We start from the raw sequence: 27147 nt of genomic DNA, 5'->3' as shown, positions 1-27147 counted from the left end.
TCTTGGAAGTTGTAAAAGACAACCCTATAGGAGCTGTTTCCCATCTTAGAGGCAGTGACTACCAGCAGGGGAGACATCAGGAGTAAGAGGCCATTTTGAAGTCAGAAACAGGCAGTGATCCATGCTGGTATCTGCCAGTTCTTCAGGTCACTCATAGGTGGGCTGAACCTGAGAACTGGTACTGGGAGCCACCAGGGAACCCATTCTGGCGCAGCTAAACCTCTAGGTCCAATCTGTGGTGTCATGGATACACCAGGGGCTGGCATCATAGGCTAATTGAGTTTCTTATTCAGACGCACACTTTGCTGGAGAATATTGGGTTAGCAGAATGCTGGTAGTGGGTTTTAGTTAGGCTACTGGAGGGCTGGTCTCAGATGCCACAGCAGAGGGTCTAGTGGGGAAAGCCACCTGGCCTTCACAGGTGGACAAGGCCGGGAGAGGAGTAAATTTGGTAGTGGCTAAAGTATGTGAGTGGAAAAGGTTTGTAATTGTCCATTATGAAATTGCATATTCGAGACATGAGTTATTCATAGAAGTAATGGCACAGTTATCTGATGTGAGTGGATTTGATTCTGGCCACTAGTAGGGAAGAAACGATTACCAATCTGGGAATGTGGCAGGAGCTGTGGGAGGGGTGGGGTTGTGGCATAGCTAGGAGTGAAAATTTAGGTGGGCCCCCAATTTATCATGGCTGGGCTGTGACAGGGTCTCTCAGGCCTTCTCTGTGCCCTGCTGGAGGCATCGGTGCCTTACAGTCCCTGCCATAGGAAAATCCACTCAGATCAGGCGACCAAGAGGCCTAGTAGGGCCAGTAGGAAATATTGATCAATCAAGAACCAGCAGCCCCGTTAAGGTTTGCCTGGTGTGCTCAGGGGTAGACCTAGGTGAGACTGGGACAGAGGAAGAGTGCCTCAGGGCCAACCTAGGCCCAGGTCAGGGCCTTGCCTTAAGTGCTTACATTTGAAGGGTTTTTCCCCTCTGTTTTAAAGGAACAGACAGACAAATCCTGAATTGTTATTTTGTTACTTGATTATTTAAAGAGTGATGCCAAGGTTAAGGCTACGCTGCCCCAAGCAGGTGGTCAAACCTTGCAGATTAAGATGGGGAGCATCTGCAGTACCAAGTATGGCCATGAAGGGTGCACTACAGAGCAGCACCACGTCCCACATGGGCATTGACCAAAGTGCTGAGCTCACTGTAGTAAAGATTCCCTGTCACACTGCTCGGTCTGTAGCACAGGCAATTCGCCTGCGCCTTACTGCTCTCAGCAGCAGAGCTGAGCCTGCCAGCACGTTTGCAGTCACATTCCAGCAGGACAGGAGACCCCAGGCCATGGACACCGTGCACACTCAGGCTACTTTGGAGCTAGATCCACTCCATATGGTGCTGACTTTGTGAGTGGCCCAACCCTGGCTTGCCGCAATGTTGCGGGGAGAGGGGGGCTTGTCTGCAATATAATGATCTTCCAGGGGGAGCAGAGCCTGCCTCTGCAGGCTGGCACGGCTAATGCGGATGTTCCTCGAGGGACCGCGACACAAGGTGCCAGGGTATCCCTTGGCTGACTCCTGCACTTGCATCCTCTGTGCTGCCGAGCCAAGCCCAGCTGCAACAAGACTGTCTTCTCCCCTTTGCCTTTGTCTACCCTACCCTCTGCCCTGCCTCTTCGCCACCCATAACAGTCCCCTCCTCCCTGACCTACCACCCCACCTCCTCTCCTACCCCTGCCTGCCCCTATTGCTTAGCCCCCTGACTTTTGCTGCCACTGACCCCCCTCATCCCCACCCTTTCACCCTTAGGTGGGGAAGGGTGTTTGGGTCTCAGCAATGGTGCTGGGACACGATTAAGGGAGAGCAGGGACTGACTGCAGCCCTTCACCCGGCTAGAATGGATTACAAAGGAGGGATGACCTGCACTGTATGAATTATTGCTGGATAGTTCCTAGATGTAGAATCATAGAATCTCAGGGTTGGAAGGGACCTCAGGAGGTCATCTAGTCCAACCCCCTGCTCAAAGCAGGACCAAACCCAACTAAATCATCCCAGCCAGGGCTTTGTCAAGCCTGACCTTAAAAACCTCTAAGGAAGGAGATTCCACCACCTCCCTAGGTAACCCATTCCAGTTCTTCACCACCCTACTAATGAAAGTTTTTCCTAATATCCAACCTAAACCTCCCCCTCTGCAACTTGAGACCATTACTCCTTGTTCTGTCATCTTCTACCACTGAGAACAGTCTAGATTCATCCTCTTTGGAACCCCCTTTCAGGTAGTTGAAAGCAGCTATCAAATCCCCCCTCATTCTTCTCTTCTGCAGACTAAACCTTGTATTACTAAATAAAGCTGCAGCCTAGTTAAACCACATTCTAGGGGCTTATCCATCTATTTATGGTGTCTTGGGCAATGCATTTTAATCCTCTTCTGCAACTTTACAGTAATTTCAGCCTTGGACCTGAAAGGTGCAGAGGCTGCCAATCATGCCAGATCTTGTGATATGCACAGATGGGGTCCAGTATTGCCAACCCCAAACAGAGATTAGTTTACAAATCATGAGATTTTACTAAAAGTAATACATTTGGGATACTCTTTATTTACCTTCTTTTTTAACCCCTACAGTACACTTGTGTCCCATTTTCGAGCTTTTCTCTGCAACTGCATGGGCTAGAAGTTTACTTTCTTTTCTTTTCTTTTTTTTCACTTAAAACTGAGATTCTCATGTATTCACATGAATCCAGGAGCTGGGACTTTTAAAAAAAAAGTGAAAATCATAATAAACTCATAATAGTTGGCCACACTGAAGATCTATAATAATGCCAAAATTCATTTTAAATGTAGATTGGGCCCAAATCCTAAATTCCTAACCACAACATTCCCAAACTTCACAGGTGATCAGATCTGGGGAAAACAGATTTTCTCTAGGAGGAGCAAAACACAAATAGCTGTCCTTGTTTTTTAGATAAACATTTCACTTAACTAGTGCAGATCACAAAATTGATGACTGTGAGATTGGCAGAGATTAAGTATAGTAGTCATTGTTTAAATATTACATCATCTGTAACAAAGTGTTGGAATAGCAAATGTATTTGTATTGTCTTCTTTTAGTAGGTCTTCAAATGCTTAACTACATTTTATCCTGGCAACCTTTATCGTCACTTCAATGGGATTATTTGCATGAATAAGGATGACTCACAAGAGTACAGGATTGAGGATAGAACCTTTAGCTGGTTGACACTGATTCCTTATAACTATCAGGAACACTGTAGCTAGACATACAGAATGAAATCTTGGCCCCACTGAAGTCCATAGGGGTTTTGCCATTGACTTCAACGGGCGCAGGATTTCACCCACTGGTCTCCACTGTGAGACAACTTTTGTAGTCATTTCCACCTATCCAAAAAGGGCTATCCTATCAGACTGGTAGCATTGAATACCCACTGTACTCTCATTTTGCACAGGCGCTGGGTAACAGTGAATCAGGCTCTTAGTAGTCCAATAAAGGAAAGTAGCTTGTCCCGGTATGGCATGGTTTGACTATAGCTGTGATAGCAGCAAAGAGTCCTGTGGCACCTTATAGACTAACAGACGTTTTGGAGCATGAGCTTTCGTGGGTGAATACCCACTTCGTCGGATGCATGTGATGAAATCCCTGCCCCACTAAAGCCAATGGCAGAACTCCCATTGACTTCAACAGGGCTAAGATTTCACCTATAGAGAGGTAAGGAAAGACGTGCAGCAATGATATAGGGGCCCCTTTCCCCTCTTGTCTCAAGTGCATCTACGCAGGAGGGAGCCAGACTGTGGCCCCTTAAATTCTATGGCCTGTGTTATATAGGAGGATGGACTAGCTGGTTACAGTGGTCCCTTCTGGTTTTATAATCAACAGACACCCTCCTCCCCCCCACCCGGGTTACGCAAATCCACATTTATGGAAAAAGTTCTGTAAGTTAGAAATAGTTGGGGGGGGGGGTTGTTTTTGTATTTTGTGCATAATGGTTGGGTATACATTTCCGACTATGCAAAATTCATGTTACGCAAGGAGTTCTGGAACGAATCACTTTTGTAAGTCGGGGAGAGTCTGTATTAAACTTTCTCTTTTCACTTTCATTGGGTTTACACTGATGTAACTCCTTTGACTTCAGTGAAACTACTCCTGCCTAGCAGTGTAAATAGAGGAGAATGACGTCCCTTGAGTGAAAAGGGAAATACTAGCATGGTCCACAACAGTAAACAGCCCAAGATAGACTGGATGGGTACTTTGTGCTCATGGCCAGTGACTGCCTCCTGTTTCCTTCTTACACCTGCTAGTGCTCAGAGGCCGGCACTGGTGAGATGTAAGAGGAGTAGGTGTTGCTTCCACTGAATGTGCTCTCCCCAGCATCCCTAGAGGCATTCTTCCTGCCTCTGCAAGTACAATGCTTCCTGTCATCTCTTTTTGAGTGCTGTGTCTAAACACAGACACTTGTGCATGCCCAGAGAATTCAATCCTTTGTGGACTGTGTGGCAAAGTACCTGCTTCTCCTCGGCTGGCTCAGTCCCTTTTTGCCTTGGAGACGCAGGCTTGGGCAAAGCAAAGACCTTCCTGGCCACGCAGGGTCTGGCTGATCCTTTTCTCAGTCAGTCCCTTGCTGCTTTTTTCTCCCCTTCTGGGGACAGAGTGCAGTCTTCCTTGTTGAAAGAGTTCAGAGTCTTGCTGCGCCTGCTCACTGACAGTTTCTCTCTCCCCCGCCAGAGAAGGTTTAAAAAGGTATCCAGCAATTGGGGCCAGCTGATCCTAATTAGTTCCCTGGTAACCCCTGTTCCAGCTTAACCTAATTTCTCCATGGCTATCTCCCCTCCATGGATAGGGAGAGGCCTTTTAACCCCTCTGGGACTAATTACTACCCCTCCCTTGGTAGCTATTTGTCTTGGGTTTGCCACAACTGTTACACTATTCTTCCCCTTTAATAGATTTGTCCCCAAAGTATATGCACATAAAATCCTTTAGGAGATATTGTGTTCTACTTATTCACACAAAATGCAAAACTCCCACTGGTTTATTTTTGCCTAAGAAAGGGGAGCTGGATCACTAGACCCCTGGGTTACTAGTATGATCTGCAACCTCTTACTGACCAAGCAAATTCTTCTTTTGTTTAAAAACACAGTATAGACATTGGCATTCCATCAAACTGAGATTTACAGACCTTATCTCCAAATAATACATTCTTGTAGAGCAGGGGTAGGTAACCTATGGCTGCCGACAACACGCTGTTCACACTGGCACTTGTCACCTCAAAACTTTTGTCTTTTTTTAACACCTCTGAAAGACAAAAGTTTTGTTGTTCAATTGCCAGTGTAGACAATACATAAGATACCCATGTGCTCAGAAAAGGGAAAGACATGTCATGTCCCCTTGTCTAGGCCCCGATGCTAAAGGATGTGCCTGATGGGCTTTTCCCAGGTGTCTTAGTTCAGTATATTGGATCCTCCTTAGTTCCCTGATATTCAAGTAGAAGCAGCAGCCAAGAGTGTTTGTTTCCATCTGTGCCATACAAGGAGGTACAGCCCTTATTTTTGTGGGTGCAGATCATGCTTCAGTCATCCATGCCTGTGTCACCTCCAGAGTGGAGGATTGCAAAGTGCTGTTCCTGGAGTTACCCCTCCAAATAGCTAGGCATCTTCAACTAGTGAATGCAGCTACCTATTTAATTAAGCATAAGGAGTACATTGTTTCTGTGTTCCATGTCCTTCACTACCTTCTAATTAATTTCTGGGTGAAAATTAAGGTACTGGTTTTAACCTGTAAAGCGCTAAATGTCTTAAGAAGTTGCTACCTTAGGCACTGCAACTGTCTTGGCATCATATAAAGAGAGAGGCAATCAGGTGGAGTGCTTGAGTTGCAGGCCTCGGTTCAAGAAGAGGGTGCAGGTAACCAGTACATTTACAGTTGAAGAAATCTCTACTCTGAACCCTTCGGGATAAGAGGATCCAGAATTGCTGATTCTGTTTCTCAGGTTTTCCCACTTGGGTGGCATGATTGAGGTATGAACAGGCCAGGAGTTTAGTGGACATTGATCCATACTGGAAGGCTATATGGATTGGTTTTTCTTTGTAAATAACATACAGGCAGCTAGAGCTTGGGGTAGGAACTTTAAACATAGCTAAAAATCTCAGAGACAGTTCTCCCCCCCCTTTCTCAGGCCAGAGAAATAAAAATAAATGGGAAGATGTTTAATGTCAGAGATAAATCAGTCTGTGGTTTTGTGAACATAGTATAAAACTCCTCCTTTGTGCAGTGTGTGAAAGAATAAATGGCAGGTGGAAAAAGTTCTGACTTGTATCTGAGCAACATATAGTCGGTGGCATGACTGGAGAGAGGGCAACTGTTTGAGAAATAGTAACCCTAATCTAATTAGTTTCTTAATCAAGATTAAGAACACACCAAAAGGGAAGGGTTGGAATCAAGAAGGCTGCCTTTCCATAGCATAAACTTTGGAAGACTAAGGACATGCTGAGTGGAATCCAATGTGATAAGGCAATGAGACACAGAAGGAAAATGTTGCAAGAAAAATTACTCTACGTTCCAGTGTTATATACACCATGTAGTAAAAGTTCAATGCAGACAACCAAAGGGCAAAAAAGCAATCAAAGATAAGAAAAATGAGAGGTTTCTTTAAAAAATGATGTCAGGTATACAATGAATGGGAAATTTAAAGAATGAAGCGAAGGTAAAGGAAATAACAAAAGTGAGAGAAGGAAATTAAGATTTCATAAGAAGTAAAGGGCAGATGATGTATTTTTAAAGTTTAAAAAGGAGTCTGAGGTCACACATGGTGTCAGCTGTGCCTCTGACAAATGGTAGAGTTAACGTAGCAAAAGAAATAGGCATTGAAGAAAATGTAAATGAATTATTTACCTCAGTGTTCACAGGGGAGGCTAGAAAACTAATGCCAGAGATAGAGATTTCTATGGGAATGAAAAGACATTCTGAAATGAATGCTGATGCATCAGAACAAATAAATGAAATTGGAGTGCCTGAGGATTGAGAAGGCACTGCGATTAGATGAGCTATTACAGAGTTCTAAACGAAGCAAGACAGATGGGACAGGAACTTTGAACAGAGGCATCCAATAGCAAATTGAAAATGAGATACAAGTGCCTAAGAACACTAGACTCTTAGACTGTCCATACAACTTTTACTCGGGGTAACATTTTTAAAGGCACCTCAGTGATTTAGGAGACTAAGTACCATTTTCAAAAGCCATTGGGATTCTTAATACCCTAAATCCCATAGACTGAGGGCTTGGCTACACTGGAGAGTTGCAGCGCTGGTGGTGGGTTTACAGCACTGCAACTTAGTAACTGTCCACACCTGCAAGGCACATCCAGCGCTGCATCTCCCTGGCTGCAGCGCTGGCCATACACCTGATCTGCCTGAGGTATAACGAGTGCAGCGCTGGTAATGCAGCACTGGGGAGCAAGTGTAAACAGTGATTAATCTTACTACGCTGTAACTGACCTCCGGAACCTTCCCAAAATGCTTTAAGTACCAGATAACACTCTTTGTTTTGTTGTGATGCCTCTCTTTGTTTTGTTGTGAACTCCAGGCTCCCGGAGCTGCTTATCTAAAAAACAAACACAGCTCCTGTTTCCTGGAGCAGAGGCAGGCAGGGGAATTCCTTTGGAATGTGCACAGCTAGTGTTTGCTAGTGTTTGCTTGAGGAAAGAGATAAATTGCTTGAGGAGAGAAGCGGGGGGAGGGAGGGTCTGTTTTGAAACAGCTGCTTATGTGGTCTGAAGGCTATTTGCATTTAGTGAATAAGAGAGGGGTGGGGGAAGGGGTCAAAAGTTTTAAAATGATTGAAGGTTGGTGCTGTGTATCTCTTAGAACTTGCAAGGCAGGGAGCTGACACACAGTGTCAGCTCCATAAATCCACTCTCTCTGTCTCCCCCACGCTCCCTGTCACACTCCACCCCACCCCCCTCTTTTGAAAAGCACGTTGCAGCCACTTGAACGCTGGGATAGCTGCCCATAATGCACCACTCCCAGCAGCGCTGCAAATGCTGTAAATGTGGCCACACTGCAGCGCTGGTAGCTGTCAGTGTGGCCACACTGCAGCGCTTTCCGTACACAGCTGTACGAAGACAGCTGTAACTCCCAGCGCTGCACACCTGCAAGTGTAGCCATGGCCTAAGTAGAGCCTGCATGGACTGCCCAGCAGTGACTGTGGCCTGGTGTATGTAGTGTCCTTATGTTCTCTAGATCCCTTCTTAAATCTGGTTTTTGTCTGTACCAGAGCTGGATTAACGTAGGCACTCTAGGTCTGTATGTAGGACCCTAGCTCCTGAAGCCACAGGATGAGATCAGAATTTCAGGTTTCAGGGTTTTTTTAAGTTTCTAGTTCTAGTTTCAAAGTAAACCTTAAACTTGAGCCCAAGTGAAACTAATGCAATAATATCTGCCTGAATGTGCAGAGAGCCTCAAACAGCAGCTTTGAGAGGTGTCAACTGCCACGTTCATCTTAACTGTGAAATCTGCTGTTTTGTGGAGGTCCACAGCATAGGGCTCCCTATGCGTCAGAGAGCCTATCCTGCTGCCATCTCATCGTAGGTGGGGTGATGGCACTGGGAAGGGGCCATGAAGTTGCCCAATGAGGCATGTACCTAGTTCCCATGTTGCCTTAATCAGCCCTGGTCCACACAGCACCCAATTTAAGAACTGATTAATCTTAACCAGGTACCACTTCTGTTAGTGGCCCTACCCTCCAGACACTTTGGTTTCTTTAAGTGGTTACGTACATGGCTATCTTTTTGTATATTATCCATTCGAGCACCAGCAATTGGGGCTGTCTACAGCCATTGCCTTTGGGGTCCTACAGAACAAAGTTAACGAAGACTGATTTAATCTTTTGTTCCCTTTTAGCCAGCAAAAAATAATCACTAAACCCACAGATAAATATCTAATGTTCCTAAAATCAGTATAGATGTCTCCCATGCTCTTCACAGAGGCTTAATGCTCTCTCAACTGTCAATTGTCAAAGTAATTGGGAATAGAGCATCTCACTAGTTTGGGACACTGGAAAGAAAGTGTAGTCTCAACTTCAGATGGAAAAAGGGAAAGAGAGACAGAGGAGGACATAATCCCTATTATTGGTCCCTTTCCCCCAGGCTGTCTAACAATATACAAAACTCAGATGCTCAGTTAGAGGGACTGACTGTTGCTGATAGTTTTTCTGCAGCTAAGTTCAGCAAGACATCAGTTCTTGAAGGGCAGTAAAGTGTCACTGCTGAATGTCAACCTGAATAAAGAAGTGATACAGCTGAACAACCTCAAGGGCCTATTGTCCATTTCTCTTCTCTTTCACTGAGCAAAACTGTTAAAAGGTCAGGAAGAGCTATAACAGAGATAAGTGAAGAACAGCAAATGACAAGCTGTGCAGCCATAAAGACATACACGTGCTTCAGGTGCATTATGAGGGATGATGCAGAAGTCAATGGCTTTATCATCCTTTGCTCTATTTGTCTGTTTGAGAGACAGATTACCTTAGATTAGCAGGTAATTATCCTTCATATGTCACAGTAAGACTATTTGTCATTATGTTTATTAAACTTTATTATTTCAAGGTAAAAGACAAGAGACAGTTGTCCCCTTCTGCTTCCACTTCCTCCATTTTTCAGGTGAAGCCCTCCTCCTTTTCTCTATACTAATTGTCTCCTCCCAGCAGGCTGATGGCATTGCATTGTCATCTGACTTCCACTTAGCCCCTGCACTTGTCCTCAGCATGTAGCCACTCTGAACTCCGTTCCATCTCCTTCCCACCCCACGGGTATCCATTGATTTCCCCATGTAAGGCAGTTGTGGGACCCATAAGCAGCAAGAGAAGAGGAGCAGAGAACGGAGGGAGGAGGGGAGGAACAGGGGAGAGCTGTTGGTTTTGTAAGGGGAAAGCTGAGTTATTTTGGAACTGGCTCTTCCTATGAGTAGCAACCTGGTACTATTTCCAGCAGACAGAACCTCCTCTCTGCCACAGGTCTGCCAAGGAGACTCCCAAAAGCCTTTAAGAAACTGACAAATCCTGAAGATGTTTTAACACCTTGGGATTAGTCTAGTGGATGATTTTTCATTTGCCAGCAAAACAGTAATTTTCACAGTAGAAAAGCAAAGACAAAGAAAACCCCACCCCTGTTTGAATGCTGATCACAAAGTTGCTTCTTCCTTCCTCCACTGGCGTTTGCTCTTGGAAGAGACTCCATTGCCTCATGCACCATGTGACTTCCCTCTTGTCCTTCAGGACCTTCTCAAAGAGGTAATTAGCTTAGGTATGGAACACACTGACCATCACCATTTCATGAATCTGATGATCAGTTACCCCTTTTTCCATGAGGCAGTTATTATTTTGATTGTCATATACCTGTAAGTTATGCTGCCGGGGAAATTGTGAATGCAGTTAGTGTCTCTCTCTCTCTTACCAGGTGTTTCACTGTATTGACAATCTATATGGAATGTTTCCTTGTTGGGCTGTTACTGGTCTTTTGGTGCAGCCTACTGCCACTGCATGCCATCTCTGAGTTGTCCCCAAGGGTAGGGGAAACCCCCTGGGGTTTCAAGGTTTAATTCCCAGCCACAGTTCAATGGCCGCCCAGGAAAGCACTACCAGCTGGGACTGTGCTTCCAGCTGGGGTTGACAGAGGAGTACTAGTTCAAGCAAAGCAAGTGCACTAAAAAGAGCAGTGTAGCTGAGGATAGCATAGGTAGGAAGTTCAAGCTAGCAGCCTGAGTAAAAACCCTGCCCAGAGCTCTTAAGTATTTACTTATATATAGCCTGAGCCACCACCCATGCTGAAATAAATTTGTTAGTCTCTAAGGTGCCACCAGTACTCCTGTTCTTTTCACCCGTGCTATGTTGCTCTTTTCAGCATGCTAGCTGGAAAAGTGCTAGTATGAGTCTGTCTACCCAAGCTGGGAAGCACTCTCCCGCTGCAATGTAGATGTCTCTAAAAGGGGTGGGGGTTTGCTGACCACAAGACAAGGCAAGGAGCTGCCTTGTATGGCCTGCAGGTTTTTTATGTATGTATTTATTTTAGTTTACTGCTTGTAAAACAGTGTGGCAAGATTGCATCTTGAGGCTTTTGCCAAACTGGAGTAAATTTGGATTAAATATGAACCCGAACTTTCCTCTCTTCCCTGTCCTGCCCCAGGACTGCAACAGCTTCCCTTTCACTGGTTTGTCAGTGCTGTTGGCATCCATTTCTTCAATGACCGTAAGCTTGAATAATTGATAGAGGTAACTAAATGCAGGTTTCTGTTTTTAATAAAATTAATCTTGAGCACACCAACACCAGAAGGCACCATATCCTGCTTTCTGTGCACTAGCGTGTGGGCTTTTTAAAGACTGAATTTAGACTCTCTTTATTTTCAGCATGTAAGCAGTTGCTGGCTATAAAGCTGTCAGAGTCCCGGAGGTCTGAATGATTGAAATAGTGACACGTACTATAGAATCTGTTACAGACTTTGATTATATCAGTCCCTTTTGTGTGTGTGGTTTTCCCCCATCTTGTTTTTTAATTAAAATATCTTTAAAACTTATACATGTTTACACTGAAAATGATGGTCATTGCCTTCCTTGCGTGTGTTTAACTTTGCTTGTGGTGTTGGTTGTGTAGAGTCAGACCAGGGGTGAGTTGGAGCTGGTTCGCACCGGTTCCCACAAACCGGTTGTTACATTTAGAAGCGGTTTTAGAACCGCTTGTTAACTGGCTTCCCTGTGAGGGAAGTGTTGATGGGCTCTGGACACTCCAGGATGGGGTAAATGGTGGCAGTGTAAATGCCAGTTAAGTAAGTGTCATTTATTGCTGTATACTATATTTGTTAATTGATTTTATTCAACTGCCCCCTGTGGATTTAAATTAGTAGTCACATTTGATCTTGGGCTAGGTCTACACTGGGGGTGCGTGGGGGTCAACCTAAGATAGACAACTTCAGCTACATGAATAGCATGGCTGAAGTTGGCGTATCTTAGGTCAATTTACTTGGCCGTGAGGACGGCGGCGACTCGACTACTGCTGCTCCCCCATTGACTCCGCTTCCGCCTCTCGCCACAGTGGAGTTCCGGAGTCGACGGCAGAGCGATTGGGGATCGATTTTATCACGTCTACACTAGACACGATAAATCAATCCTCAATAGATCGATCACTACCCGCCGATCCGGCGGGTAGTGTAGATGTACCCTTGGTCTATTATACCCTGTTTCTTTCAGTTGTTAAGTAAAGGTGTGTTAACTCCAATTTACGTATATTGGATATATATTATTTATAATTGGCATTTTTGAGTTAGACCCATGCCACAGATTATTATTAGAATAGGTTTATTTCTGGAGGTTCCCAAGGCACACCATTGAGTGTGTACAGGGGCCAGCCAGGTGCAGGCACCGCCAATTTAAAATTCCTTTAGGAGTAAAGGGACTGCAGCTGAGGGGTGGATAGAAGATTCTCACGTATCCAACATCACCACTGGGATACTCAGGAGCTCCTTTAATGTCAACAACATCAGGCACTCAGGCGAGTATTGCCTGCTCCTGAGTAACCCAGGGAGGAAAGGGAGGGATGGGTTAGACTGTTGTTTATATTGTGGTAGAAGCTTCTGTGACATCTGCTCCTGCACTTCACCCACTCACACCCTTACCTCTCCACTTCCCAGTGCCTGCTCCCTATTCTCTTTACAATGTCTGTCTATTGTCTATTCCCCCTCCTCAGCCAGGTGTCAGCTCATTGGACGCATCCCCATGGTCTCCCTGCAAAGGCTCTAATGCAGTAGTTTTCAACCTATTTACCATTGTGGGCCACGTATGCAGCTCTCTGTATAATGTGGACTGCATCCACACACTATATATACTACCTGTATGGCACTGAGGATGTCACATAAGCCACAGCTGTGTGCTGATTGGTCCACAAGCGGCCCACAGGCCACAGGTTGAGAACCACTGCTCTAATGAGTCTCTCCACCACTAACCCTATGAATCTACGTATTTCCTTCCAGTCCACTCAGCACTGTGGGACTGGCAAGGGGAAGAGAAGCACAGCAGCTGCTCATGGCTGAGTGAGTTGTAGCCTGCGTGCTGATATGCAGAGGCACCATAGAGGACTCCTCCGGAGAGGACACCTCCCACCCCCATGACAGGCACCAGACCTTGTGCTGTGATTGGGTTTATAATCCTGCAAGTGCTGAACTTCCAGACTCTCTGACACCAACTAGCTTGCACGGTTGCTGGCACTCACCACCAGTCAGTTGCTGGCTCGCTCAACCCTGTACATTATCTCCTGCCCCCTCCATTCTGTCTGTCTAACTAGATATTTGTACCACGCTCATCACTGTGCTGTCTGAGAGCCCTGCAGAAAATGCAAACCAAGTTGTCCAAATCTGACCACAATTTGACTTGTCTTTTGTTATCACCCTTCTCTCCTGTGCATATATGTGAGGATCTTCTCTCTCCTGTCCTTTCCTCTAGCATCATCTAGTGCCCTAACAATTTGGGGTTTTTGTTTTTTTTAAAGATTTTCTCTTTCTCTCTTCTTTCTCCTTTCCTTTCTTCCCCAGGACCCTCCTCCCACCAAGAGGTTGGTGATTATTGTGCAAGGGGCACAGATTTTGCAGTTACTAACTCCTTGAACCCAGGCATTGGGCTCTCTTCCATCCACGTTTCCCATTGAGCTGGCTCCTTCAACCCAGACCTCACCTGAATGCTTAGTGTAGCAATACATTGGATGAAATCCTGGCCCCATTGAAGTCAATGGCAAAACTCCCATTTACTTCAATAGCGTGAGGCGTTCACCCACTATCTTTGTAAACCACCTGTAAAGAACAGGACAGGTTCTGAAAACCAAGAATCTCTCTGGGTTTTAGGGACATGAAGTCTTCTGTGTGTGTATAGTAGTGGACAACGATGTGTCAGCTTTTGCTCTTACTCCATTCTTTCTCTCTCCTACCAAGCAGCATGCCTCCATTGAATCTCACGTGCAAATAAATTGTTCATGAGGCCAGGAAAAGATGGAAGAGCCCTGCATATTGTAATATGTTGAGAAAGTGAGAACTGGTCAATACCAGTTATTTCTATAGAGAGTAATTAACCATTGGAACAATTACCAAGGGTTGTGGTGGATTCACCATCACTGGAAATTTTAAAATCAAGATTGGGTGTTTTTATAAACGACCAATCAGGAACTACTTTGGGGGATTCCTATGACCCTAGGAAGTCAGACAAGATGATAAGAATGGTCCCTCTAGCCTTATAATCTATGGTATTTTCCATGAAAATATGTCATCTGTATTTGAGGAAAGTATCTGACCACGAACTTTAGTTACTCACTATTTCAACCTGAGCATGTACAGTACTACAGCGGACTCTGATAATATTTGATTGATCTGAGTGGCAAGTCAGTCAATGCCATAAATAACTCAATCTGTTTTTCCAGTCTCTCTGAAAGTGTCATTTCTGAACCATTCCTAGTGTCTTCCATTTCCAGGAGCTGAAATTTTAGACTCTGCCACCAATTTCAGTGATTTGTCTAGTCACTCACAGCCCTGAAGAAACTGACAACTCACGGCAGACATTTGTTTGAGAAAAAGCTATTAAGAAAATGTATATCTGGCATGTTTGAGTTATATTTACTAATTATTACAGAGCTTGAAAGATTTACCAAATGCCTACTATTATTAGCCAGAGGGATAAACCTATTAGCCTAAGGCTGATGTGAAAGATGGGGAAAGATCTACCAGTGACGTTCAGAGGCAACAACTCCATTGCCTTGACTGTTGCTCCTAAGCAAAAACAGTGTAAAACGGACATGATTCTTATTGGTTTCACTGCTCCCCCTCAAAGGGTTCTAAGTAGTGGCAGTGAGGTTATTCAGCACCTTGTCAATATCACTCTGCTGAGGATCTGGGAAGCTATAATGAGCAGCAGAGATGCTGGAATAAACTATCTGCAGACTCAGGAAGACTGCTAATAGGTTACATTCATTTTGCATTTGCAATTAGGCTAACATAAATCTAACTGCTTTTTGTTGTTATGGTTGTTAATGGAGCCTAAGTTTTGTAGAAATTGATGGTTCGTTCAATAGAGACAGCTTCAGTCACTGAAAGCTTCTGGGATTTTAAAAATATCCGCTGTTAAAGAATTTCTGCTCAATCAAGTGGGGTTATTGTTTACATATTTTAGTTGCAAACAATGGGCCATATCCTGCAGGCTTTATTACATACCTTTTTTAGGCTATGCTCCCATTGAAATCAATGGAAGTTTAAACTAAATAAGACCTGCAGGATCAGGCTCTGCATCTGTATTACCAAGAGATTTCTCTGCAGTTCAATTGTAATTGCAACATAATTTTATCTTTTTTTAAATGGTTTCTATTTTTAAAAGATATCTATGAATCCAAAAGCTGCTTCCTTACAGAGAATATTTCCTAATCCTCTTTAGAAGGATTAAAATGTAAAACATTCTAGCAATACAAAAGAGAATCTGTAGGTGGATTTTATACCTGTCTTTTCTCTGTTTAAAAATTTTATATTCTTGCAGCTGAGAAATGAAAAGTTCCTGGAGTTATAGTATCAAACATGCATATATCTTTTTAGGAATTAATTGCAGAAAGCTTTCCTAAGTTATTTTATTTATGTTAACCTCTAAAGTTGTGACATGATTCCTGCATCTGAAGATGACAACTAAGGCCTCAATCCTCCAAGGTATTTGGGAACTTGGGAGTTAGGTGCCCAAATAACTTTGAATGTCTGGACCTACTTTCTTCATCCAATAGAAAACATCTGAACTGTACAGAGAACTGGGAGAGGAAATATTCCACTTGCACTGCATCCTGGAATTACAGGATCAGCTTCACCTTTGTTTAAAATTTTACATTAAGGCTTTTGTCCTGCAAAAACTTACACATTGGCTTAATTTTACAACTGCGAGTAGTCCCCCTGATTTCAATAGTAAAGTTAAGCATGTGCATAACTGCTTGCAGGAACCAGACGTAAAAGAGTTTATTTTCAGCTATATTTTCTAGCTTAATTGGAAACGTGAGAATCTTATTTAAGAAGCTCTGTACAGTATTGCTTAGCTCAGGGCATGTATTCCTAATAACCTAGATAAAGAGGCACAAAGTCTAAATAATTTCCAGGAAATACTTAGGGCCTATGTTTGATGTGGCATACATTAAAAAACATTCAAATTTCAATATTTTCCAGTTGTCCCTACACAGCACAGAAATCCCTGTTTCTGTTTATTGGGGGATAACTGTTCAAAACTGTTGACTAATGTTGTCATTTTGGTGGTGACTACTGTATACAGTATGTAAACTGTTCTTTGTGTGCAGTGGTTGCTAGTATGTAGCAAATATTTACCTACAGTTATTTCAATTCTAAGTACTGTAGGTAAATATTGACTTTTTCATGGAGAGTAGTTCAAAGGAACTGTAGAATTTAGTGTGTTTCAACAAAGCCCACCACACACATGAGAGTGATGCTTATGTTTCAAAGGGGAGAAGTAATTTTTAAAAATATAAATAACTGGTTCAAGCAAGAAAATTATTGTATAATTTGTCTATTAATTCTTTGGCGATATGAGGAAATTGAGTAAATAAATTAAGGAAGTCAAAAGGCATTTTAATTTGCTCAACCAGCATGTACTCAGCAAATCACTGTAGGTCTAATTGTGCTAGAAAGTATTACAGGAAGATATATTTGCACACAAATGAGCTCTTCAGTAAGAATTTGTAAAATGCATTAGGTGCAAACAGGTTTTATTAATCAAACAAACATATATTGAAAACATTCTTTTTCCAGCTTCCTTCAATAACTTACTTTTGTGATGATCCTAAGAAAAACGCCATTCCTAGTTGATGTTTGCACTGTCTCTTTCATACTATCTCATCATAGCAACTGAGGGAATCTTAATACCCATTTCTATTTATATTCCAAGACATGAGTGTCACTGAGCAACAAGTATTTTGGGTTTTGGGGTGGGGTAATTTTTGTTCTTTTGCAAAAGAAGTTGGTTTTGTTTGGGTGTGAGGAAAGGGAACATGTGTGAACTGGTAGGTTTAACTCTGTCTTGAAATGGAAAACTTGTACCACCTCCTAAAAGTTCACTGTAGCACCAGCAACCATAGAGTAGATACAGGTTAACATTCTGCTCCTAATTGCACAAGTTATAACATATGTACGTCACTGTAATTAGATCAGAATTTGTCCAACAACCTGATAGAGGGCCTGAAGTTACTTATATGTACATTTTTCATGAATCCAGCTAGTTCCTTGACTATCCATTGATGCAGGCGGCTTATCGCAGAATATTATATACTATGCATTAAGAGTCACAAAAAAATTCAGTGCCCATATTTGAAATGCATTCAACTTCAGTGACATTATAGGCCATTGAAAGTTTGGATATACTTTTAGAAGAATAGTGTGCCCCAGTATACCAAACAGCCAGATTGAAGAGGCAGAGGTTTGCACTGGAGATAAGACATGCCTCCAAGCTAGAAAAGCCAGAACAGAGACACTAAAATGGATAATTTAAAGCACATGGATTTGCTGATTTTCATTTAGACAGTATATACTAATACATTAACTAATTTAACACCATTTTTATCTTTAGATTCTTCTTCCTTTTGTATTGTTTTTTAAAAATGATATTAATTACATTCATTAAGTCCTGGGCTACACTAGTGGGGGGGTTCGAACTAAGATACGCAACTTCAGCTATGCTATTCGTGTAGCTGAAGTCGAAGTATATTAGTTCGACTTACCTGGCCGTCCTCACAGCAGCAAGTCGACTGCTGCAGCTCCCCCGTCGACTCTGCTTACTCTTCCTGCCAAGATGGAGTACAGGCGTTGATTAGCAGATCGATTTATCTTGTCCAGACAAGACTCAATAGATCGATCCTCGATACATCGAACACTACCCATCTTTCCGGCAGGTAGTATAGATGTACCCTTAATCATGATGGGCCTGACTCCACAACCTTTACACCAAGTGCTACTGACATAGATAGACCTGTTAGCTGCAGTGAAGTTATCTGTGTGAGCAAGAGTTCTACCATTGGACCCCATAACATGATTGAATTGTATGCCTGCCTCGATATGAAATGTGTCTTCAATACCTAATTGTGCAGTTCGCTAATCCAAACGTCCCCTCTCTCCTCTAAGGTGAATGTCAATGCAGAATGATTAAAAATCGCCTGTCCTTACTGCATAGATGATGGGCCTGATTTTTCACTGCATTACATCAGTCACACATCAGTGTAATGCCTTTGAAACTACTGGCTTGGTGCAGTTATTTCTGTTGAGCACTCCAGTCAAATAGTTTATCTTTTAATTTCCCATGAGATGTCAAGTACATATTTTCCCAACCAATAATGCAGATTTAGTCAAGTAATAACTCAGTGGAGGGACTCCACATATGCTCATATCAGTAAGGTTTGGGAATTTGTCCTTATGCTGTTTTCTCATCCTAGCAATTGAGGGAAGCCAGATAACCACCATATTTGCGAATGCACTCACACAGGAACAGGATAAAAGACAAAAACACCACCTCACCTATGGGTGGACACTGTTCACAGAGAGATCAGATATAGCGTGATCAATCACTCCACATCCTCAAAGGAAACCCGGACAACGCTTTCAAAAGACAAGCCTGGGAGCTTAAATTTGTAACTTTGCTTGACACTAAAAATCACGGACTATACCAGAGACACTGGATTTATGGCTTATTACAACAATCTGTACCTCCCTAACCGTCTCTTTTTGTCATAATGGGCCGCTCTATCTTGAATGGTCCCTCACGTTATGTGCTAACTACTTACACTGAACAGTCTGTTCCACCTTGCATTTTGCTGTGATGCTGAGAGCCTTTCCCAGACCTGAAGAAAAGATCTGTGTGGTTTGAAAGCTTGTCTGGTCCAGTAAAAGATATCACCTCACTCACCTTGTCTCTCTAATATCTTGGGACCAACAGAGCTACAACTACACTGCATATAGCTGAGATTCCTATAATTTATGGAGTATTTCTCTGTTTTTTCCATTTGTTTACTTTTGGCATTTGACAGCACTTTATGCATATTCAGTGTCACTGTTTTCCCTGTATATCAGCTAGTTAATCAGTTTTGTCCTTTTTTGTGTGTGAGAGTCTTTCATGCAACAACAAAGAAGAGAAAAACGTTCTGAGCAATAGGAAAATGAGATTTTAAAACCAGAAAAATTGGCTGGGAGTTTCAGGGACAGGACTTTAATTGGTTTATTTAGTTTAGTGGGTTTCAAGTTGGTGGTGTGTCTAACTTTTATACATTTAATATTTAACTAGATTTCATAATTGTGTGACATATTTGTGTTTTAAGGAACCTATTTTTGAAGTTCTGGATAAAAAGGTCGTATTTTAATAATAAAGTATGTAGCTGTGCAAAAAATGAAAGTTTGGTCACATCATCCCATTATTCTCCCTTTGTTTTTGTTTTTTTCCAAGCTGCCTGTCTCGTCCTGGGCTGTATGATTTTTCCTGATGGCTGGGATTCAGATGAGGTAAAACGGATGTGTGGTGAAAAGACAGACAAGTACACACTTGGGGCTTGTTCAGTCCGCTGGGCATATATCCTGGCTATTATTGGAATCTTGGATGCCCTGATCCTCTCGTTTCTGGCATTTGTGCTTGGCAACAGACAAGACAGCTTGCTAGCAGAGGAACTCAAGTTGGAAAACAAAGGTAGGATTGCCTATGGGAACGATACTACTCTGTGCTGCCTTCAGGGCAAATACTTAAAAAAAAAAAACACAATTCTCTCTCTTTTTAGCAGAATATAGCACACTTTCTTATGTTGTAATTTGCTGGGTGATTTTAATAATTTTTTAGTTCCCAAATCGAAGACCTCCTTAAGTTACAATAATTTCTACTCTGTTAAAGAACTTGCTGATTTGTACTTAACATTCTGGAAGGAGTAGATAAAATATTTTTTTCATATCGTTTTGTATTTCATTAGCATTGAAACTTTGCCATCTTCATCCTTGTCCATACGCCTCTCTACATTTGTTCTTATTTTGGTTCCTTTAGGATTTTGGGTTGTAATATAAATACCTGCAGTATACTAATGTTGCTGTGCAATAGAAAGTAACAAAGGGAATGGATGGCTTGGGAGACTGGTAATGAGCTATGTAATGGGATAGCCCGGGGTAGTAAATAGGCAGACCGCGGGCCAAATCCAGACCACCAGATGCTTTTGAACGGACTTTGAAATCTTTTTATTTACTTATTATCATTATTGTTGTTGTTTTCTCTGGAGTCTGGACCTTGACTATACATCGACCAAGAAACTTGGACCTTGACAAAAAATAATTGACTACCCCTGAGATAGTCTATGTAATGAGGTGCCATGGTCTAGTGGATTGACAACAGAGCTCCAAGCCACAACATGAAAGTTCTAACCCTTGTCCTGATTTAACGCACTGTGTTGCCATGGATGTGGGGTAGGTTAATAATTGAATGTTTATACAGTGATTTGGGAATGTGGCATTCTCCACCCCTCAGAAGCCAGTGGAAGCTAAAAGCTGTTTGTTTGGTAGCCTACATTGTGTATAGCAGTTCATTTCAGTCCTGTTCCTAATGCACAGTTGTCCACATCTCTGAAAGCACCTACACAACTGTGCCAGCTAGCACCAATTGTAATCAGGCAGCACACGGAGGCCAAAGACTGATTTGACTTGAAGACTGAACTACCCACACAACTCTAGGACTCGCTACTGCCCTATTAATGTTAAGGTGCCTAGGAAGGCTTGTATTGCCATTGCCTTTAATCTGCATGTTCTGTGGATAAACCGAGGGCTTCATTTTCCAGGTCTGTCAGTGTGGCATCTTTCCACAAGAATGACATTCACTTATCATTTTAAAAGGAAATTATGATAGGAAAATTCATCTCTGTGTCTTCTAAGTATGGCAAAAGCACATTTAGCATTTTACTCAGTATACAATTGAAACTAAAAGTGCACAGGGTCAGAATTTTGGCTTGCTTATCTGAATTCCACCTACCAGAATTTCAGATATACTTTTTTTTAATGTATTGAACTATGTCTTTAATGAACATATTAATTCAAGGTATACAGCTAGATGATAAAACACTTTCCCCCTTAAATTTGTTAATGTTTGTGTGTATCTTAATTTGTTTCCCAAAATTTGCCTTTGCTCCAATAGAATTATATGATTGTACCACTTTTATACCAACTTATCCTGGGGGCGTACATTACGAAAGACTCGGGTCTGCTCTAACCAATGCCAGCTGCAATGGCCCCTTAAGAGCGCTTCAAAAATTACTGGAGTGGAAGACATCCTGGCCACTCTTAGCATGCCCTGTACACCAGGGAGGCCAGATAGCATGGCATACAGCCGGCTGTACTGGCTCTACATCAGCCAGAGATTCCCCTATGGAAAAGGAATGCCCAGCTGTCCACTTATGTCATCTTCTACCACAAAAGGGCCAGGCTATGGACCAGAGATCTGTCTCCACATTTTCTGATATTGTTATGGAGTAGCCAGGCATGAAAGAATGCAATAACGTATAAGCATAGAAACATTAGCTGATACAGAAAAATCACAGTGCACAGGGTCATTATTCGAGATTGTCGATGGTTATAATTGTAAGATTAATCTGGGGCCCAATCTTGCAGTCCTAACTCAAGCAAAACTCCCAGTGACTTTAATGACAGTTTGTTTGAGTAAGCCCTTTGTACCAGAATTATTTCTGGAAACTGGAACAAGGAAGTGTATACAAAACAAGATGGTAAAGTAAAGTGACAAAATCAGAGAAAAGAACAGTCTGTACTCTTCTGTGTTTTTGACATTCAGAATAGCTAAATGTTAATAAGTTAATGAATGCTCAAAAATAAGAAACATGTCTTAAAATTCTGAATGGGAGAGGACTGAGACAAGTGTTCCGTATGCAAGACAGCTATATTTTTTCACCATTTCTTACTCATCTCTAATTTACTCAGGTTTGAGAGTAAATCTAACACACTGGCCAACATGTGTTCTAGATTTGATTACTATAACAGAGTCTGGAATGTAGTTTTCAATGTATAGTCTATATGCACGTTTGCTGATATGTAAGTTCTGTGTTAGAATCTGTATATTTTTCACACAAAATCAACTAACCTGAAGGAAAGAGGCATCTTTAAAAAGACTTTCACATAGTACTTATGCCATTAATGAAAAGAGAGAACCAAATAGCTGTGCATATTTTGCTTTTTGTTACAGGAACCAACAGTAATGGCTTAAAGCACTGTACATTATCAAAATTAGTGGCAATCAGAGTGATAGTACACAGGATAGGAATTTATCTTGGTTTTAGGCTTCATCAATACCTGGAAAAAGACTGTTATGGCAGAATGTTCTCGTTTCACGCATGTTATGAGGCATCAATGTATAAGGATTCAGGATGAAACTCTCCTCTTCCTCAGGAAGAGTTAGTTACCCCATGCAGTAGACTCCACACAGAGAGACGTCAGTGGGATTGTGTAAGTTAAAGCACTCTCCTTTGACTGGTTGGGCTGTCAAACCAACTTTTCTGAGGTTCCTTGGAAGGACAGAACAGCTACAAGAAAGGAGGGTTGACACTTCAGGCTCACCTTTTGAGACCAGATGGTCTCAGGTGAGCAGTTTGAACTAGGGGTTTCCCAGCCTAAAAAGCCCCAGGGTTGAGACAGGGAAAGGGAATAGTGTGCTAGGCAGGAGAGCCAAAGACAGAGACAAGAGCGAGTTGCTTCTTGGTGATGGGGCAGTGGTGTCTTAGTTGAAGTTTCTGTAAGAAGGAATTTCCTGTGTGCAGTTTTCACCATCTCTGTTGCAGGTGGACGGGACTTGTGTACATTTGGTAAATAAATAAATGACACTAGAATGTCCCTTGCTGATTTCTGCTCCAATGGAAAACTGAGTTTAAAAATCCAAAAATCTGCTGCTGCTTAGCAAAGAAGCAACAGTGCACTTCCTAGAGATCCTGTACGATGAAGTACTCTTCAGCTGTCATGTCATGCCTAAGAAAGATAGCTTGCTCACATACACGTATGGCTTATAATAAATGTGCATTAAATACAACAAAAACCCTTACGTTTCCATCAGGCAGATACAGAAACATACAAGTCTGTGTTTTCAAACTTGGGTGCTTAACTATGGATTTGGATGCCCAATTTTAGGCATCCAAGTTGGAAAATTATGGCCACAATGTCTACAAACAATCAAATGGTCATAATCTAACTGAAGCAGGCATGCTGGGCTCCCTTGTCCTCCAGGTATTCACAATAAGCTCAGCTGTTCCCCTTCATTCTACAGAATCAAATAATAGAATATCAGGGTTGGAAGGGACCTCAGGAGGTCATCTAGTCCAACCCCCTGTTCAAAGCAGGACCACTCCCCAACTAAATCATCCCAGACAGGGCTTTGTCAAGCCTGACCGTAAAAACCTCTAAGGAAGAAGATTCCACCACCTCCCTAGGTAACCCATTCCAGTGCTTCACCACCCTCCTAGTAAAAAAGTTTTTCCTAATATCCAACCTAACCTCCCCCACTGCAACTCGAGACCATTACTCCTTGTTCTGTCATCTGGTACCACTGAGAACAGTCTAGACCCATCCTCTTTGGAACCCTATTTCGGGTAGTTGAAAGCAGCTATCAAATCCCCCCTCATTCTTCTCTTCTGCAGACTACATAATTCCAGTTCCTTCAGCCTCTCCTCATAAATCGTGCTCCAGCCCCCAAATCATTTTTGTTGCCCTCCACTGGACTCTTTCCAATTTTTCCACATCCTTCTTGTAGTGTGGGGCACAAAACTGGACGCAGTACTCCAGATGAGGCCTCACCAATGCCGAATAGAGGGGAATGATCTGCTGGCAATGCCCCTACTTATACAGCCCAAAATGTCATTAGCCTTCTTGGCAACACGGACACACTGTTGACTCATATCCAGCTTCTCGTCCACTGTAACCCCTAGGTCCTTTTCTGCAGAACTGCTGCCTAGCCGCTCAGTCCCTAGTCTGTAGAAGTAAATGGGATTCTTCCATTCTAAGTGCAGGACTCTGCACTTGGCCTTGTTGAACCTCATCAGATTTCTTTTGGCCCAATCCTCTAATTTGTCTAGGTCCTTATATATCCTATCCCTACCCTCCGGCGTATCTACCACTTCTTCCAGTTTAGTGTCATTGGCAAACTTGCTGAGGGTGCAATCCACGCCATCCTCCAGATCATCAATGAAGATATTGAACAAAACCAGCCCCAGGACTGACCCTTGGGGCACTCCTCTTGATACCGGCTGCCAACTCCCCTGAGGTCTCCTGAGATATAAAAATCTAATATTTAAAATTTTGCTTTAAAAATTGGCACTTAATTTTCTGTAAAATAACTCCTAAAATTTAACTATTTTTGTTCTAGTCTCTTTCCTTAATTGACATTTTCCTTTCCTTGCCATGGTTACCCACCTCTCTTCCATCCTTCATTTGTACAAGCTTAGGAGTGATCCACATGTTTCCTCTAGTTCCACGCTCAGGGTGCTTTTTAATGCTTGTAACACAAAACCAGCTTGACCAGTTGTATTCTTACTTTACAAGGAAGAGGGAAACTACCTGGGTCCTATTCTTTAGTGAATCCATTGCTGCAGCCAAACACCACATTTACCAGATAAGCCAGGCAGACTTGCAGAGCTGGGACTAAGATCCTAAGACAAATGTTTATTCTTAGGTGCCTAAAAGGAAGAGTCATATAACTACTTCCAGGGCCGGTGCAAGGATGTTTCGCGCCCTAGGTGAAACTTCCACCTTGTGCCCTCCCACACACCCACCCCCGCCCTGAGGTGCTCCCCCCCTCTGCCCTGAGGCGCCCCCCCCTGGCAGCAGCTCCCCACCCTCCGCCCTGAGGCACCCCATGCCCCAGCTCACCCCTGCTCCGTCTCCACCCCGAGCACACCATCGCTGCTTCACTTCTCCTGCCTCCCAGGCTTGCAGCACCAATCAGCTTAGGCGCCGCAAGCCTGGGAGGCAGGAGAAGTGAAGCAGCTCACCCCTGCCCCGCCTCCTCCCCGAGCACACCGTCGCCGCTTCACTTCTCTTGCCTCCCAGGCTTGCAGCGCCAATCAGCTTAGGCACTGCAAGCCTGGGAGGCGGGAGAAGTGAAGCAGCCACGGCGTGCTCGGGGAGGAGGCGGGGCAGGGGTGAGCTGGGGCTGGGAGTTCCCCTGCGTGCCGCCCTTCCCCCCCCCCGTAGTTGCTGCAGGTAGCCCTCCCCGCGCTCCTCTGCCACAGTTCCCTCCACCTAAATGCCGGTGGCGACCGGGGCGGCCGAAGATCCGGCCACCGCGGTTGTTGCTGAAGAAAATGCCATCCCCCAAATCCTAGCGCCCTAGGCAACTGCCTAGGTTGCCTAAATGGTTGCACCGGCCCTGACTACTCCACTTTTCATAGGTGCTGAATAAAAATTGAATCATTCATTTCAGTGCCTAATTTTAGACAGAGAAACTTGGAAATCCTTGCCCGAGTTGATAGTTCCCAAACACAATTCTCTGCCATTTGAACTAAGGCAAAAAGCTCTGTTAAAGTGGTAAAAGACTCAGATGTTCTCTTTCAGCTGCAACCAGCTACAAAAAAGTCAAGCTGCTCATACGTACACTATAATCATTACAATTAGATGCAATTGCTAATTACTTTGTTTAATTACAATCCGTTTTCTTCAAATACAGCCTACAACATAGGCCCTACACAATGAATTTACAAGGCTTTTTAAACATAAGGGAAGTTTGAACGGTTAGTACCAAGACATTTTTGATCCGGAGGTTCACAAGAAAATCTTAAATGCAAATCCAAAAAAATGTAATGACTTATAACCAAAAGGCAGTTTAACTGAGTCTCTTAAAACTGTATCTGAAAAAATCTCCACCTCCAGTGTAAACCTGGCTATTTACAGGTTATACCAACTTTGCCACCCAGAAGTATATGGGAGATAAAAATAAGGCTGCTTATGATTGCAGCCTTAACTGTGGTGAGAACATCACCTCTCCATAATAAGGAACCTGCCTACACACAGCACTGTATGTGAGGTCTAACTAGGGCCAGTGCTTCCATTAGGCGACCCTAGGCGGTCGCCTAGGGCACCAGGATTCGGGGGGCGGCATTTTGTGCGCTCCCCACAGGGCGCACAGGAGCTTCCGGTTCCGCTGCCATTGCGCTGCTGAAGGACCTTCTGCCAATGTGCCACGGAAAACAGCGGCAGGCAATTGAGCAGCTCAATGACTGCCGCTGTCACCTGCGGCATTTCGGCGGCGCAACGGGAATGGAACCGGAAGCTCTCGCATGCCCCATGGGGAGCGCATAAAATGCTGCCCCCTGAATTCTGCCTAGGGCGCCAGAAATCCTAGTGCCACTCCTGGGTCTAACCACAGCTTCATAAAGACAAATTATAACCTCTCTGTTCCTACATGTGATACTTGTAGTAGAGCATTCAGTCCCCCCACCCCCACCCCCACCAGTCTGCTGAGGTATTAAATATATTGTCTGTGTCTAAACTGAAGTGGTCATCTGTTTCAAGTAATATAACTCAACACATCCATAGTATGTATGGACTACATTTTGACCTCAGATATGTGCAGATAGATCCTATTGATTTCAATGAAAGAGGTGTGTATGTATTAGAGGAATTAATAGGATCCCATACTTTCTGTGCATTCCTATGTCTCAACCTGCATTAGGATCTGCTAACATGATCTCAACACCTGTGCAAAGTCACGTGGTCAGTACAACTCCACACAAGCATAGGAGTTTTTGTGACAGTTCTTGGGGTACCCAGGATTGGAAGTCACCTTGTTACGCTCACACTGGCAGCTGGGGGTGTCTTGCCTGTGCTTAACTGGGTGTCAGCTCCCTGACACTGCCAGGTTGTTAGCCCAGAGAAATGTGTGTGAGCAGCTACACCAGGACTGACTTTGCCTTGCAAATTAACAGTAGATGCACCTGAGTCCCTAAGCCCCTTTGAAGTGTTTCACTGTAGTATCCAGACCCTTCTCCACTGAACACTCATAGAAATACCAGGTCAGCTGTCCCCAAGGGAACTATGTGCACACCAGCTTGGATGATTCAGCTCAGGATCAGCACCTAGCTTAATATCACAGC

At 43.4% G+C, this 27147-nt stretch overlaps 1 protein-coding gene across 9 annotated transcripts in view; it reads left to right on the top strand.

Moving 5' to 3' along the window:
- Positions 1-27147, top strand: part of LHFPL3 (LHFPL tetraspan subfamily member 3) — a 406285-nt gene that overhangs the window by 251940 nt on the left and 127198 nt on the right. For 6 of the 9 annotated variants that reach the window (XR_005591757.1, XM_039517452.1, XM_039517478.1 and 3 more), the window contains exon 2: positions 19482-19718. Coding sequence is in view for 6 of the 9 variants with exons in the window: in XM_039517452.1 (XP_039373386.1) it covers positions 19482-19718 (237 nt within the window). In the remaining 3 variants the exon portion in view is untranslated. Of the gene's footprint in view, positions 1-19481; positions 19719-20292; positions 22820-27147 lie in introns of those variants that run through there. The other 3 variants (XR_005591758.1, XM_039517437.1, XR_005591768.1) reach the window with 3 other exon arrangements.

Source organism: Mauremys reevesii, linkage group 1, assembly GCF_016161935.1.
Source record: "Mauremys reevesii isolate NIE-2019 linkage group 1, ASM1616193v1, whole genome shotgun sequence".
Classification (NCBI taxonomy): Eukaryota; Metazoa; Chordata; order Testudines; family Geoemydidae; genus Mauremys; species Mauremys reevesii.
Note: the sequence above shows the minus strand (reverse complement) of the source record. Positions and strands in the feature narration are given on the sequence as shown.